The following is a 16,569-nucleotide window of genomic DNA, read 5'->3' as shown; positions in this document are numbered from 1 at the left end:
GAGAGAGGACAAGTGAGTAAGTATGTAGGAATAGCGGGAAACAGTTTGCTTAGAAAATAGTTAACAAGAACCTGAGAACAAAGTTATGGACTCACAAGTGACAGTTTTCAGAGATGACTCACATACTTGGAGACAGCCTTACCCCACGTATGGGTAATTAGCATAGGTGATCAGGTACTGTGAGACAGCAGAAGGGGAGGGCATAGGGAGGGACCTTCTGTGTTTTTTCAGGTCTCTAGCAAGACCTAAGGAGAGAACGAGAGTCAGATTCCGGTGTTTTCATTGTATCAATTTCCCCTTTCCCATGAGGGTGTCTTAAATGTAACTGGGAAAGAGCAGTTGCAAATGGGACGCTGATGGGGGTCTGCAGGGTTCAGCGGCTCCTGTGGGATTTCTATTTGTTGGGACCTGACAACAGGCCATCTTTGATGGCAGTTCCACAGATTGCATTTCATGCAGAGTGTCACATTCATTTTCTATACAGTTTAGAAGATTCCCTCCACTGGAATCCCTGAGGTTCTCTGAATTGAAGGATAGACTGAACAATTTGTAACTGTTACAAGGATCAGAAAGGCGTTCGTAGAGGTCAGAAGGGGGTTGCTAGGAGTCAGAAGGGGTTAATTGAGGTAAGAGAAGGGGTCATGCAGTGCTGGCTAGGGATGCGCGGGGGAGGTAGGAGGGGTCCTCCCGAATACTCCTCAGGGGCCTACTCCCATTGCATCCTTCATCCAATTCCTTAGCCTAAGACATGGGACTTGGTCACAAAGCTTGCTGCCCAGGTCTTCATTACAGATACATTTTTGAGATTTCATAAAGTGAACATCTTGAGTTTCGCAGTGTGCACCCATTCCAGGCAAGTGCTATCTGTGTGCCGAAAATCATAGTAGACAATTTTGAGATAAGCTTCACAAATGTACAACATTATACACATGAAGACATCCTTCAACCATCACAATTTGTCATGCAAGTTTGGATGTTGCCAAATCAGTAGTCTGACAAATTGTGTGAACTTACATGGATGTGGTTTCAAGTTGTGTAGCATTTGCCCATGTGAAGTGTCACGTAACCTTAACTATACAGCCACTAATGCAGCAGTATGTTTGTATACGATTGGATTTTGATTTAGATTTGTTTGCATTTGTAAACGCGCACCAGACAAATTCAATCGTATCTGGGCGCAGATGTAATCTTTATGCTTGGCGACTGGTTCAGATCGAGTTCAATTCTAGGGTCTAGCAGAACAGATAGGTTTTTACCGCCCTGCGGAATGCTGCGAGATTTGTAATTCCGCTGATTTCTCTCTGTAATTTGTTCCATGCTCTTGGACCGTAAACTCCAAATCTACGGTCCCCTTTACTCACACACCTGGTGCGTGGAATATGGAGCAGATTATTGTCTGCTGAGCGTAGTTGTCGGATGGGGGCATACTTCCTGATTTTGTCCGATAGATATGCTGGGCCAATGTTGTTTACGCATTTGAAAATTAGGCAAATAATCTTAAATTCAATTATTTGCTTTATAGGCAGCCAGTGTAGGGCTCTCCTTAGCTCAGAAATTGGAGCTGATTTTTTAACTCTATATACTAGCCTTACTGCTGCGTTTTGAGCGACCTGTACTCTGTGTAGCTGATAGATTGGTATGCCTGATAGTAATGCATTTCCATAATCCAGTGTAGAGTTGACCAGAGTACCAATGACAACTGCTCTATCCTCTATTGCAATGCAAGGTAATATATATTTCAGCAGTCGAAGTGAGTAGAAAGCTCCCCATGTTATCTTCCCAGATACATCCTAGGTTCTTGATTTTCTTAGAGAACTCGAGCTGTGTCCCCAGGAAGCATGAAAAACTTTTAAGTGCAGTTAGGTTGAGCAGCTTTTTTTTTATACACCAGTTACATCAGGAACAGAGTTCAGAGCAGTCGATAGAGTAGCATGACAGTTAGTACACAGATATACATTGTTACAATACACAATTCACAGTCAGTTAGGATGGTGAAAATGTGGTGTCGTCGTATTCAGGGAGCATATTACAGAGGTAAAGGCGGAAAAGAGTCCATATGTCCTTAGGTCAAAGGCACAGTTATAACAAATTGCTCCTCACATTCATTTATCATGGACAGGTCTTTCAGAAAGTCTTCCCCTTTGGGTGTTTCAGTAGATTTCCAGCATTTTAAAATGTTTCGTTTTGCAACTATACATGCAACGTTAAACAGTCGTCTGGTAGTCTCGGCCACCTTGCCAATATCCCCAAACAGGTATTTCAACGGAGAGAGTGTAGCCATGATCATTGTGATATCTTCTAGGATTTCGGCTACCTTCCCCCAGAATAGGGTTACAGAGGGGCATGCCCAGTACATATGATATGCATCTGCTCTAGGGGCATCGCATTTGGGACATTTACCTGTGTGGCCTTCCACAAAACTAGCTAGTTTGGCTGGGGTGTAGTGGAGTTGGTTGAGAACCTTAAATTGAATTAGTCTCAGCGCCGAGTACATAGAGACATTTCTAGTGAGTTGGCAGTAGCGCAACCAGCTAGATTCGCCTAGTCCAGCCCCAGGTCAGTCACGTTCCCATGCCTCTTTAATATTATTACATGATTTGGAATGTGTCTGGACCAAGTTATATATTTGGGAAATTCCTTTCCTATGGTTATCCGTTGCCGTCATTGCGCTAATGCATTTGTGGATAGGGGGCTCTGATGGAAATGTAGGCCATTTAGCTGCAAAGGCGGTTTTCATTTGATAAAACTGGAATCGCTTAAGGTGTCCCCCACCCACTGTCTCAACAAAATCACCCAGTTCGCAGACCCTGCCATCCGGGAACATATCTCGCACCTTAAAGCATTTATTTGGATCCCATGCCCTTTGTATCGCCTTATCAAATGTGGGTGCTATGCCGGGAAAGTTCCATAGCGGTATCTCTGGGTCATATGGGGTCGTGAGATGAATTCTCTTATATTTCTTGAACCATGCGCGCGTGGTGGTGCTCACAGGGTCGTATTCGCAGGAGTCCCTGCGTTTGGGGTCGAACATGGCGGACTGCAAGTTTGTCGGGGAGGCAGCGTATTTTTCCAAGGGGATGTTTGTGGGGCTGTATCGTCTGGGTCAAACCAGTGTCTTGCGAAATGTGCCTGAAGTTGAGCAGCTTTAACGTAACAAAACCCTTGAAATTCAGTGGATGTGGGAAGTCATGACCAGCTTAACTCAGCACGTTCCCATTGATGTCCCCATCATACTATGTCCCCCATAATGCCATTTTGTATGTCATTGTGACTCCCTTCTCTTATAATATGCAAGTGCTCATGGGCTTTATAACGGGAAAGCGCTGAGTTAAGCTGGTCATGACTTTCCACATGCACATGGTGTGAAGAATCCTACTGATCCCTCACTGAAACCCTACCTAAAGTCGCCTCCCAGGTGGCCAGGGGAAGGCAGACTCTTGCTGACCCCAACCTTGGGGATGGTGTACTACGGGAGGATCACCTGGGAGGAGACAGGCCCAAGGGTGGTGAGGAGATTCCGTGGGATGAGATGCAGTATTTTTCCTCTAACAGGAAGACGCTTCGCAGTGTACCTAAATAGGTCATGGCTTATTGTCATTTTAATGTCTCTAAACCTCATATTAGATGTAGGGTTGTGAACCCTAAAATTATAACATCACAGCAAATTATACCGAAAGAAAGATCCTTTTTGGTATCCCAAACTAAACACCTTCCTCAATCCCAAGGGTGCAATGTAAAAGAATATGGAAAGGTTGTCTTCACTAAAACCTCTTCCTCTGTAATAGCTAATTCTCATAACCCCTCTATTGCAAGCTTTAGGGTAATTCAATCTACCCTTGCAAGTAATGCAGAAGTGGAAAAACCTAACTTGGTTGAAAGAAACTACAAGTCCCAGAATCCTAGAGGTACTGAGATGTGGAAGAGGGTTGAAGAGGCATGCAGATGTAGTAGTCAGTCAATTATGCCTAGTAGCCATTGCAGTAGTCAGGCAATCAAGGCTAATAGCCCACACCTAAAGCCCTTTACTGAATCTGGGAGGCATAAAAGGTCCCTTACGGAAAGGAGGAGTAGAAGGAGCTGGAACATGAGCTGGATTACAGGCTGTAGCAGTAGAAACAGACAGAAGTCACGAGGCTGGCAAACCACACAGAATTGGGGGAACAAGAGGGATGTTGGTAGGTGGAAACAGCAGATTTCAACTGCAAGTTCTAAGAGAGTCCTGTTCTCCCAAAGCCTGAGGCGGAAGATGTGCAAGAGAAATGGTTTTGCTCATCTGAGCCTGACTGCAGTAGTCGCTGAGCTGTGGACAGGCAGGAGACTAAGGCAGGAAGCAAGTGGCAAGCTGAGCGTTTCAGGAGCAGAAGGAACTCCCAATACGAGTGGCCGGACCAGAGACACCTGTTCAAGAGAAGGGTGTGAGACCCAGCCAGACAGAAGCAGTAGAAGTGAAAGTTGGGAAAGCAGTGGAACCCGCAAAGCAAGTGCCTGAGAAGCCAGTGAGCGAAGCTTGGCATTCTAACATTTTGTGCAAGCCTTGCCGGTAACAGTATCCAGCTCCTTGTTCACTCGCGTATGGTTTAATGCGAGTAGAAGCCGTTTCTTGCATTCATAATTCTATTAAAAAAAATTCAAATGTAGCACTTGCGTCTATCGTGAAAGACCTAACCCTCGCACGAGAAGTTAACGTTGCTGAAATCCATTGTTTAATTATTTAAAGACTGTTGCTGTCTATCAGAGTGGTCGCGTGTCCCTAATTAAGAAGATGGAACGCTCTCTAAACCATTACCGAATACCTAACCTTGACAGTACCCAAGTTACAAGTGACAAAGTATGAAGACAACATCAAAAAGAGATTGTGTGTGCCCAATTGTGATTCCCAAACAGAAGTCAGAACCCTATACTTTGCCGTTACACTAGAATACAATTCTCTATTCATCTTTAAACCTTGAAATCTTCTTTAAAAAGAGGTTGTGTGTGCCTAATTGAGTTTTCAACTGAAAAACTGAATCTCATACTGTATCTCAAAGTCACATTCTTTACATTTCTATGAGGTTAAGAGTCTAAACTATTGAAGAGAAGACCAAGCATTATCCAAGCCAAGAGGCACCCCATTTTGTATAGTGAAATCAACATTTCCAAGAATTAAAGAGCCATCCAATTACACTGTGAAGTTGTTAACATTGAAGTGGCCTAGGATACAAGGGTACCTGTGTTAGAATCTGAGAGAGTGGCACCAAGGCTTCTGGGTAATTATATGGGCGGATAACTGGCAGAAAGGTGTGAGTAAAGTTGGGTAAGGGGAATTAGTTGCTTGGGGGAAAACATTTTGAAGTAGGCACAACCGGTGGTACGAAATGCTGCAGAAAACAGAGAGAAGTTAGTCTGATGGACAGAACCAGGCTGTGTTTGTGGCAGAAAGACATGAGAGGCAAAGAGGCTGCCCCTTTTTGAGAAAGTCATTGAAGGGAAGAGTGCCTGGCCTACCTGAAGAGGTTGAAGTATATCTTGTTAAAGCCTGTCTAATAATTCAAAGTACTGAGCTGTGGTAGTAGTACTTAAACTGTGATGATATACTTAGTTGTCAGCAGATGTAACATTGAAGTGGTTTGAAACAGTAACGTACTATGGGACAAAGTTGACTGTTCTCATAGTACCAGAAGTAGAAGTGTGGTTGTTGAAGTGGAAGTACCAGCACAAATAAAGCATCCTGACAAATATACCAATGTAACTGAAGAAGTCCTAAAGAATTGTGTATTATTGACATTGGGTAATATTACACCTTATTTTGAACTGTGGCAAACAATCTGGAAGAAGAGACAATTTATCATTACCGGGATTACCATTGGCCCAATTTCTGTTCTGGGAGTTGAAAGGGGATCTTTCATCCAGGAACAAAGATTTTTTACCAGTGGATTTCTGTTTGATGAACTTTTTCTTTGACTTGGGAATGTCAAGAGCTGGCTCAAAACCTTTCTTTTCTTTTGCTGAACATGTTGAGTTGACTTTGATTCCTGGGGAAGGGACCTTACCCAGGACAGCGGAAGGTTATTCAGATATTGTTTTGCCATATATTTTCTTTGGATATTTGTTCTTTAGTGAGAGGGCCAGTTATCCTATGCTAGTGAATGCCCCATAGCTTATAGACTAGGCAAGGCATTCTCTAGTAAGAGTAGGGCAAGCAAGGCTTTCTTTTAATATATTTCCTTTAATAAAATGGCATATTTTGATAAACCTACAAGCAGTTGTCCACTTTGCATTACTGACCCGTCACAATGGCCAATAGCCACTGCCTTCGGTCATGTCCACTGTATATTTTAAAGCACTCTGGGCATGCTCACTGGCCAGGGCCGCATTGCATCCCTTGACATGTTGCCCCACTGGGTTACAAGCACTGTCAAATTCCACTTTTTTTGTATTAATGTCATTTTTTTAACTCTCTGTTTTTAAAATGTTTTTCCCCATAACTGCGGTTATTTCAGCAATGAACTACAAATGACCCAGGATATTTCAAAAATATTTGTGGTTATTTAACATACAACACACTTTTATATGAAAAATAACCTCATATATGGAAATAACCTTGAATATGTGACAATGTTCGAACTCTGAACTGGGTTACCAGGATCCCCCCGCCCCCAACTCCCCTATTTGACATATTGTCCTCTTTCCCCCCTCCCGACCTCTAGGCTGATGCCATTTCATCCTTTTTCCTCCTCCAACTGGAATATTTAACAATCTTTGTTTTCGGATAACGTCGAATATTACCCTGAATATTTGTGAATATCTCTCACATTGGGGGAGAAGAAAAAAAGGCCCGCTTTTTCATTTCTGAAAAGCCTCTCTACTACCAAGCACCATGGGAGATATCTCTATAATTTTGGGCGAAGGGGGCACCCCCCTCTCTGTCAAATATTTTTAAAAGTACTGAACGCAATAACCTGTTAATATCAATTGGAAGGGAAGGAATGGAAATTGCTCCTAAATAATTTCTCTTTTTCTCAGGTGGAACGCCATATTGTGGAATGACTTGTGCAGAGCTTTATGAAAAACTGCCGCAAAAGTACAGACTTGAAAAGCCTCTAAACTGTGATGATGAAGTGTAAGATAATAATCTCATGATTATCCTTTTTGATTTTTGGTTCAAGCAAAAAAGTGAAGTAATCTTTTTGGTATTTCGAAGAAAATGACATGCACTCTCTGCTAGAATAGAAGCGTTGTTAAACAAACAGAAACATGTTCTTATAACGTAGAAGATTGGCGTTATTGTCTGAGCCCCATTAGAGATAATGATCTTAACAATGGTAATATCCCTTATTTATTTTATTTTATTGGTTGTTTATAACAAGCTTAATACCCGAGTTTGGTTTCTAAGCGCGGATCCGAGATTCAAACCTCTGTTGCTCTGCTTGGTCGAGCTTCCAAGACCAGCACGTTGCCTCTATGAGTTGCCACATGAGAGTTGTGAATGGTCATGGTGCTCAGTAGGTCTGGGTGAACATTTCCACACAGACCTCAAATCACCTGAATGTCAGGTGATTTGACCAGGTCGAACTTCATATGAACATTTTGAAAAGTTTGTGTGTGAGCAAAACAAGTACTATCATGAGAGATTCAGGAAGGCAGGTGTCACACACATCAGTGTCTATATCCTGTGGACTCCAATAAGTGGGGACTAACACCGCCTACCACCACTTGTAATCTGGTGCAAATTACACCGGACCAAGTGGTGGTACCGGTAAATCCGTTTGATGGTATATCAGCGCGTTTACCACCCATTTCAGTCAGGATTCCCATGCCAAAAATGGACTGCACCAACCGCTTGTGTGCCTAAGTTGCCACTGCATAGCCTTAAGACCTCAGTGGCTACTCGTTGGAATTGTATTTTGCACCTGCTAGACAGTCTACATGAGCAGTTTGATGCCATCCCAGATGAATGCAAAACCTACAACAAAGCTCAAGATGGGACATTGTTAACACTGTATCAGTGGAAGCTGCTGTGTAATGTCTGCTCCACGCTACAACCTTAAAGGAGGCCACCAAATGGGTTAGTGCATCCCGAGTGAGGTTCTCCCTCTGATGCAACTGCTTCAGCTCAACCTGATAAACATGGTGAGGGCCTGTACGTTAGTAGGTGAAGCAAATGCAGCACACCTGATGAGGGACCTGCTTTCAAACTTATGTTGCGACCCATGGATAGTTGGAGTTAAGGCTAACATTGTGTAGCTGCTGAGTTCCTTTAGGGAAGCACATTTCAAAGTAAATGTGGCCACTTTTAATCTGAATGTTTCGGGGGAGGAAGATTTGTAGCAAGCATCACAAGGAAGAGACACAGGGCAAATGTTGCACATGATTTGGGGAAATATCTCAGGTAGCAGGAAGAACACAAACCAACCCAAATACAGCAGGATGGTCACATGGCTTGTTGCGATTGGTAAACAACGTGCCCTAGTTGCCTTAGAAAAGTCCTTAAATGCACGACTCATGCATACTGTTGTTAACGTACATGCATTGCTATGGGAAGAATGTTTTAATATTTGACTGTGTGGCATCACATTTCGATGTCGGGGAATATTCAGTAAGCCTGGAGAGCTATATCTGCATGTAAGTACATGTTATTTACTCACTGTAATTACTCTTGTACTGGTAATCCATGTCCCCTCTCCTCCAAACTCATGAAATGTACACACCACGCTGTGGAGAAAGGAGCATTTTTCTGCAGCGGGCACAATAACAAAATGAAAGCTAATGAAAGCGTGGTGCACGTATGCAGCTCTGCCCATGCACCAGCCCACCCCTTATTTCCAGTACATTTCCTCTCTGTCAAATCTGCTGGAGGGCGATCTTATCACAGAGAGGACTTTGTCTGGAGGAAGTTGGACATGGAGTAACATGTTCTTACTGATATATCCTGCCCCTCTTCCTCCATACTCATGGTATAGATTGTCCCAACATTTCCTGGAATAGAGAGAGGACACGGGCCGAAAGAAACAGAATCGAGCAAACGGGATCTATAGCATGGCTTGGCCAAACAGTGCACCGGCACTTCAGTTTACGGCCAATGCGTAATACCCCCAAACGCATGTGAGTCCCCATGTCGCTGCCTGACTGATGACTTGCAGGGATAAATGGCTTTACCATGGAAGGCATCCTTGTAGGACCCAAAAATCCTATGATTAGTGTGGAAGTCCTTGGGGCACTCCAGATAAAATGTAAGCACCTTTCATGCAGCTAGTGCATAAAGGACATGCTTCTCAGGTAAAACTGTTTTAGTAAGAACGTTGGCAACACAATTTCCTCACTGTGGTGATGACAAGACCGTAGAAACAATAGAGGGATGAGTTCTAAGCACATTTGTATCTCAGTGGGACTCGTGAAGGATTCCTGGATGAAAGTGCCTGTAGCTGGCCAATGCATCATGCAAAAGTAACAGCCATCAAAAACACCATGGTCCATGTCACATGCTTCATGTCAGTGTAGAACATGGGTTCAAATGGTTTATTTGCCGAAATAAAGGGCACGATATTCAAATCTCTAGTTAGATTAAGCCTCCTAATGGGAGGAAGCAACCGTGAAAACCCTTAAAAGTGCTAGTTAACCTGATCTTTTAATGAAAACATTTGACAGAAATGTTCCTGTGGGCCCTGCTTGCTGACAGGTGCAACATGTAGTACTCTACCTGAACAGGTCAGGTGTGACACCACATAAAACACGTGATTCAGGGAGCACTGTCATGGGTCCAACTGCTGCTTAAGCAGCCAGTAACAAAAACAAAACCACTTGTGTTTCTATTGGCTTTTAATGCAACTCTGCAGGGCCACTTAAGTGATCTCAATTTGTTTTTGAGAGGCTCAAAGCCAACTAGGTGGCCAAGCAAATTAAAATGATGGGAGCGATTCTGAACACTGCTCTCGTACTGGAGCGGTACCCCTCCCCCAACCCCACCCCTCGCACCTCCTGTCTGGAAGCTGAAATGGCCCTCCCTTAGACAGTTCTAGCTAGTCCAAAAATGAGAAACTGTTGGGCCCAACTAGTGCAACCAGGATAATGGGGCATCTCAGGTTCTGTATGAACTTGTGCAGCTCTTGTAATCAGGGGCATAGCATCTGAGCCTGTCCCAGGAAAGAAAGCATTGCTGGTGACAGGGTGTCCAGACAAATTCAGGAGGCATACTTCTGCACTTTGCATTGTCTCTCAGGGTAGGCACACTCAGAAAGCAGGGGCGGGGGGGACAAACCGTGGCCACGTAGGCCCACTTATATGACTAATGAGACACTTGGCTCAGAGCATGTTATCTTGTGTTGAGAACTCCTGACAGACCATGACGTTGATGTGTTGGGATAAAAAGCAATACCCATAGATCCAACACAGGACAACACAGATTGACACTCTTGGTTCCCTGCCCTCCCCCAGTCCCGTTTATTCACATAGAGCATGGCAGTGGTGTTGTCCATGAGGATCAGCACTTGCTTGTTCTGCCTGAGGAGAATTACGCCCCCCAGTCAGATGTTCTTCAACTTCAGCACGTTCATATGAAGTTGCCTGTCTTGCCACAGTATTTGCACCTTAAAGACACACAGGGGGCTTTATTGCTGTAAATGGATTAGTCGGAATTCAGAGACAGTCAATTCTGCAGGGTTAAATGGGCCCCCACCAAGATGTTGGTATCTTGCTTTCACCACGCAATTTCTAAAAGAATGTAATTGGTAATGGGTAAGAGAACCTAAAAGGAGTTTGCGCCTGATACCAGAAGGGCATCAAATTCAGCTCCATGCACTGCTTATCAAAACAGGCATTCGGGGACCACCTACGGGTGGATGGAATGCACCATGACTCTGATTGGGTACCTATGTTTTCCATCTTTCCCACTGAAGGTCTTGAGCCAGTAGACTTGCTGAACCTCTGCTGCTTGTATCCCTGCCCAAAGCTGGAATGTTCCTGGCCAACATGCTGCTCCTGCAATTGCTGGCAGGTTTCCAGTGACCCACAATAATGGGCTTTCACAACAGTGCCAATGGACTGCTTTTGTGGAGCCCTTAGTGATAGTTGCTAGAGACTTTGTAGTCTGACTATTCACCTTGACTTTCTTCAGCTTTTTATTGGTTGAAGTTACAAATCACTCCTTTCCACCAAACAAGAGGTCAAGCACCCTCTCCTGATAAGAGTCGAACAGGTTGGAGGGCCTCAGCCAACCACCCTGCATGTGTTCAGGTGTATGCCCCTTAAAGCCATACATATAAAGCGGAGCCTTGGTTTGAGGATGGCAAGTGATACTTGCTTGTCTTTGCACAGTTCCACCATGGACTGATCATTGTTGTTAGAGGGAAATGTTCTGCTCTCTGGCTCTCCTATTCCTGACTTTCCTGGTTCCCTCAGCAGCTTCCCCTCTTCCTTTCTCTTCTTGCCAACTTCTATCCCTCATCTCACTCCTTCCTCCTCCACTTTACATCATCTCGTTTCACTCCCTGCTCCTTCACTCACACTGTCTCCATTCTCCTGCTATCAGCCTCCAACTTCTCACGCTCCCCTATCTTTTTCTCCCTCCTTTATACAACTCCAATGATCGCAATTGGGCTACGAGGGAAAGATTTCAGGCAGCACCTGATGCTGGGCTGGTCTGAAACACTGCAGATCAAGTGCATAATGTCGTGGAGTGACATGTTGGAGTCATTTGGGTTCATGCCAGCAGCCCAGCTCCAACGCGGCATATCTGAAGACCTCCACTGTGTGAATGCAAACCCACTAGGCACCCCTGTTCCACCAACCTGTCAGCATCTCATTCTCCCACAGGTAAACGTCCATGCTTAACGCATTAACTGTGCACTCTATTCCCCTCTAGCTTGAAGATTGGCTAGCAGAGTCCTAGTGAAAAAGGCATTGCAAGCAATTAAAAAATGTCCTCGCATTTCTGCACGTGCCAAAGCCATACTATATCTAACCTTTGGGATCACAGGCACAGAGTGAGGGCCCTGGCAGATACTACATATACCAACCCTAGGTATACATGCTGGATTTGGTGGTTTTCTCAAACAACCCACAGTCTCCAGAACCCCTCTATCTTTTTACATGTTAGTGACTCTGCCACAATTCCCAGGTCTGATCTTCTAGACCATGATCTTTCCAATCCACAAAGTACAGCCAATATGTGATTAACTTCAAAATCTTTAGAGCCTAATACCTTCAATGGGGCTGAGTGGCGGGAGGCAAGGTGGCAAGCGAATGGTATGAATACTAGGGTTTCAGAAAAGAGATGTGAAATACCAGATACATTTTGCAGGTATTCAGTACGTTCAAATGCAGAGCCAGTGGGTTGATAACCTGGGCTACTCTAGAGGGAACAAAATATATTGGCATTAACTGAGGGGGTCCAGGCAGTTTCTGGTATCATATAAAAAGGCAGACAGTACTACCCATCCAATGCTCTGTCACAGGCTGAGGGATCATCGGATGACTGGAGAGCAAACAGGTTAAAAAACACAGTATTTTATTCAGGTCAAAACAAGAGGTTTGAGAAAGGCTGTAGCTCTAACAAGGTATGTATACCCCAAAACAACAATATGTCTCCATATAACAGTGCAGCGGAGTCCAAGGAAAAGGCAAACAATGTTCAAAACTCTCATCTAAATTGGGATTATGATTCTGAGTCTCCTCCCTCACTCACTTCTCGCAATTCTGTCCAAACTCCCTTGCTTTGGCCCTGTCCCACCCCTTTTTATGCAAGGTCCTGTGAGGTAACTGGGAAACGAATGAGTCTATTGGGGTTACCTGGCCCCATTGGGGATGGGAGAATGGGATTTGTTTGCAGAGACCGGACCACCCTCTTGAACATGTGGGGTGAACACTGTTTGATTCCTCGTCACAGACCGACAGCTCCACAGGCCAAGACGATAACTAGGGGAGCTGCCATTTTGTAGTCGGGGGCCCCGCATTGCGGCTGCTTGACTCTACCATGGCTTTCCCATGCTCGTCGGTGCGTCCCTTGCTGCTTTTGAACTTCTCTTCTGTTCTCCCGGGTCATGAATGTCTTCCTTCCTTGGTTAAACTGCAGAGAACAACTAGTGAAGTTGCGAGCATCCTGGTGGACAGCACATTCCTGTGCATTCCTGTGCCTGTTCCTCACAGCATTCTAAGGTAAGATTGCAATCCTGGCTCACGGGCCGTTCCTTTCTGCAATAGTTTTCAGGTTTTCTATGCTGAACATCTTTCGGTGTGTGAATATTGCATGGGTGAGCTGGCTATGGATAGGGGAAGGACTCTGGGGGATCTCTCATACACGATGTATGGGTGTTGCCATCGTGGAGTAGGCATCATTCCATGAGATCGAGAGTCTCTGCACTCCTTACTCCAGTTGCTCACATGTTACTGCCACAGGCCACTCATTGAAGCACACCAGGGTAAACATTCGATTTGGCTTGGGCAACATGCAACTGGACCATTACCTGGGCATCGACATCTTGCATAAGGCATTGTCACCTATCACAAGGTGTAAAAGGATCAGATAAAGGTCAGACAGGAAATAGGTTTCCCAACAGGTCTTTTTTGGGTTCTTTCATGGACAAATCAACCCCTTCATGGCAAAGAATGTGCACAAAGGTAACACAGTCAAGTACAGGATAGTGATGTGCCAAGTATGCTTAAGGGTCTCTTGGAAAGGTTCAAAAAGATCCAAAGCAAAGATTATTTCAGCTCTTGTTAAGCATGGGTCCTGGTCCTTCATAGTGGCTTGACATACCAAAGCAAATGTGGGATATGTCATGATTGTCCCAAATAAAAGAATTCCAAGAGAAATGTTTCATAATTTGTCTTGCCGTTCCAGCAAAGTCTCTGGACTTGAAGCTTCCTTGGCATGTTCTTGTGCAGGAGACCGCCTCCTGGCTTTCAGGTCTGCACTGGAGCCTTGTAGTTGGTTCTGTAGTCAGCAGCGTTTTAGAGCAGGCCTTAAACCAATGACCGAACCATAGGAAGACAGGAGCCACAATAAGGTCTTTATGGGCCTCTCACTACCTTAATTTCTCAGGATCCCTGTTCTATAGCACCCAGCCTCGCTCTTCTCAAAGTCTCACCACAAGCTCATAACTGGGGGAGGTTTTCTGTTTGCCCATGTGCTTCACTTGCACATCCTTAACATGTTACCACAAGTTCTTTCCTCCACCTGCCTTCAGCTCCCATTTCCAAACTGAGAGTTCATTTCCAGACTAGCACTTAGATTCTTTCTGGTTCTAGCAAACCCTTATCTTCTCCACTCTTTACAGTCTCCCCTTGCCTCCTTTCAATCTCACCCTGATCTTCTATTCACCACCTGATCTTCCTTTCCACCTCCTCTCTCCAACTCATAATAATTCTCTGCTCCACCTCCATCCTCTGATTACCCTTTTTTTATAATAACCTACTCACTGTTCACCATCTCCTCTTTGGCCGGATCAGTGGACCAATGCATCCGCTACATGGGCCTGTCTTTCACCTCATGGTCACAGGTTATCATCCCAGCACGTCCACTCAGCACTTCATCTTCTGAGGTTGGTACAATGAGTAACATTAAGTTGGATAACCATCAGCATCTGTTATCTGTAAATATCACCAATATGGCCCCCGGGGGTGGGGCATAGGGGGGTGAATATGCGCTCTACAAATACACCTATTATGTGATATTATTTAGCCAACAACCTCCCTCCCCTTAGGCACCTTTATATTAAATATTTTTACAAAGGTAGCGGGCGCCCCTCTCTCGCAAGAACAGACATGATAACCTGTTCAGTGGTTATTAACCACTTGAGAGTTCGCAGCCACTGCTTTTACTCACTGTGCCTTTCACAGATGGGAAATATCCATTTGCATATCAGTCTTTGTCCTGCCCAGGGGCAGTCCAGCACCGAAATACAATGGCAATTCCAATCTGAACGAGAGTACCACCACCAACCCCATACACGTGTTTCACCCTTGTTGGGGATCATCAGTGAGGTGAAGCTGATGCCTCTCTAAGCACAGTGAGAGGGAGACCATGTCTGGTTGCCCCCAGGAGACCTAGGGTTACCAATCCCAGGTTCCTTAACAAATATTTTTACAAAGGTAGCGGGCGCCCCTCTCTCGCAAGAACAGACATGATAACCTGTTCAGTGGTTATTAACCACTTGAGAGTTCGCAGCCACTGCTTTTACTCACTGTGCCTTTCACAGATGGGAAATATCCATTTGCATATCAGTCTTTGTCCTGCCCAAGGGCAGTCCAGCACCGAAATACAATGGCAATTCCAATCTGAACGAGAGTACCACCACCAACCCCATACACGTGTTTCACCCTTGTTGGGGATCATCAGTGAGGTGAAGCTGATGCCTCTCTAAGCACAGTGAGAGGGAGACCACGTCTGGTTGCCCCCAGGAGACCTAGGGTTACCAATCCCAGGTTCCTTAACAAATATTTTTACAAAGGTAGCGGGCGCCCCTCTCTCGCAAGAACAGACATGATAACCTGTTCAGTGGTTATTAACCACTTGAGAGTTCGCAGCCACTGCTTTTACTCACTGTGCCTTTCACAGATGGGAAATATCCATTTGCATATCAGTCTTTGTCCTGCCCAGGGGCAGTCCAGCACCGAAATACAATGGCAATTCCAATCTGAACGAGAGTACCACCACCAACCCCATACACGTGTTTCACCCTTGTTGGGGATCATCAGTGAGGTGAAGCTGATGCCTCTCTAAGCACAGTGAGAGGGAGACCACGTCTGGTTGCCCCCAGGAGACCTAGGGTTACCAATCCCAGGTTCCTTAACAAATATTTTTACAAAGGTAGCGGGCGCCCCTCTCTCGCAAGAACAGACATGATAACCTGTTCAGTGGTTATTAACCACTTGAGAGTTCGCAGCCACTGCTTTTACTCACTGTGCCTTTCACAGATGGGAAATATCCATTTGCATATCAGTCTTTGTCCTGCCCAGGGGCAGTCCAGCACCGAAATACAATGGCAATTCCAATCTGAACGAGAGTACCACCACCAACCCCATACACGTGTTTCACCCTTGTTGGGGATCATCAGTGAGGTGAAGCTGATGCCTCTCTAAGCACAGTGAGAGGGAGACCACGTCTGGTTGCCCCCAGGAGACCTAGGGTTACCAATCCCAGGTTCCTTAACAAATATTTTTACAAAGGTAGCGGGCGCCCCTCTCTCGCAAGAACAGACATGATAACCTGTTCAGTGGTTATTAACCACTTGAGAGTTCGCAGCCACTGCTTTTACTCACTGTGCCTTTCACAGATGGGAAATATCCATTTGCATATCAGTCTTTGTCCTGCCCAGGGGCAGTCCAGCACCGAAATACAATGGCAATTCCAATCTGAACGAGAGTACCACCACCAACCCCATACACGTGTTTCACCCTTGTTGGGGATCATCAGTGAGGTGAAGCTGATGCCTCTCTAAGCACAGTGAGAGGGAGACCACGTCTGGTTGCCCCCAGGAGACCTAGGGTTACCAATCCCAGGTTCCTTAACAAATATTTTTACAAAGGTAGCGGGCGCCCCTCTCTCGCAAGAACAGACATGATAACCTGTTCAGTGGTTATTAACCACTTGAGAGT

At 45.0% G+C, this 16,569-nt stretch overlaps 1 protein-coding gene across 1 annotated transcript in view; it reads left to right on the top strand.

Moving 5' to 3' along the window:
- The window catches only part of TEK (TEK receptor tyrosine kinase), a 682,216-nt gene that overhangs the window by 621,211 nt on the left and 44,436 nt on the right, over positions 1 to 16,569 (top strand). The window contains exon 21 of the mRNA XM_069630921.1: positions 7,003 to 7,099. Coding sequence (XP_069487022.1) covers positions 7,003 to 7,099 — 97 coding nt within the window. The remainder of the gene's footprint in view (positions 1 to 7,002; positions 7,100 to 16,569) is intronic.

The sequence above is a fragment of the Ambystoma mexicanum genome, chromosome 6q (assembly GCF_040938575.1).
Source record: "Ambystoma mexicanum isolate Mex_15411 chromosome 6q, UKY_AmexF1_1, whole genome shotgun sequence".
In the NCBI taxonomy this organism is placed as follows: Eukaryota; Metazoa; Chordata; class Amphibia; order Caudata; family Ambystomatidae; genus Ambystoma; species Ambystoma mexicanum.
This window is presented reverse-complemented; position numbering and strand designations above follow the sequence as displayed.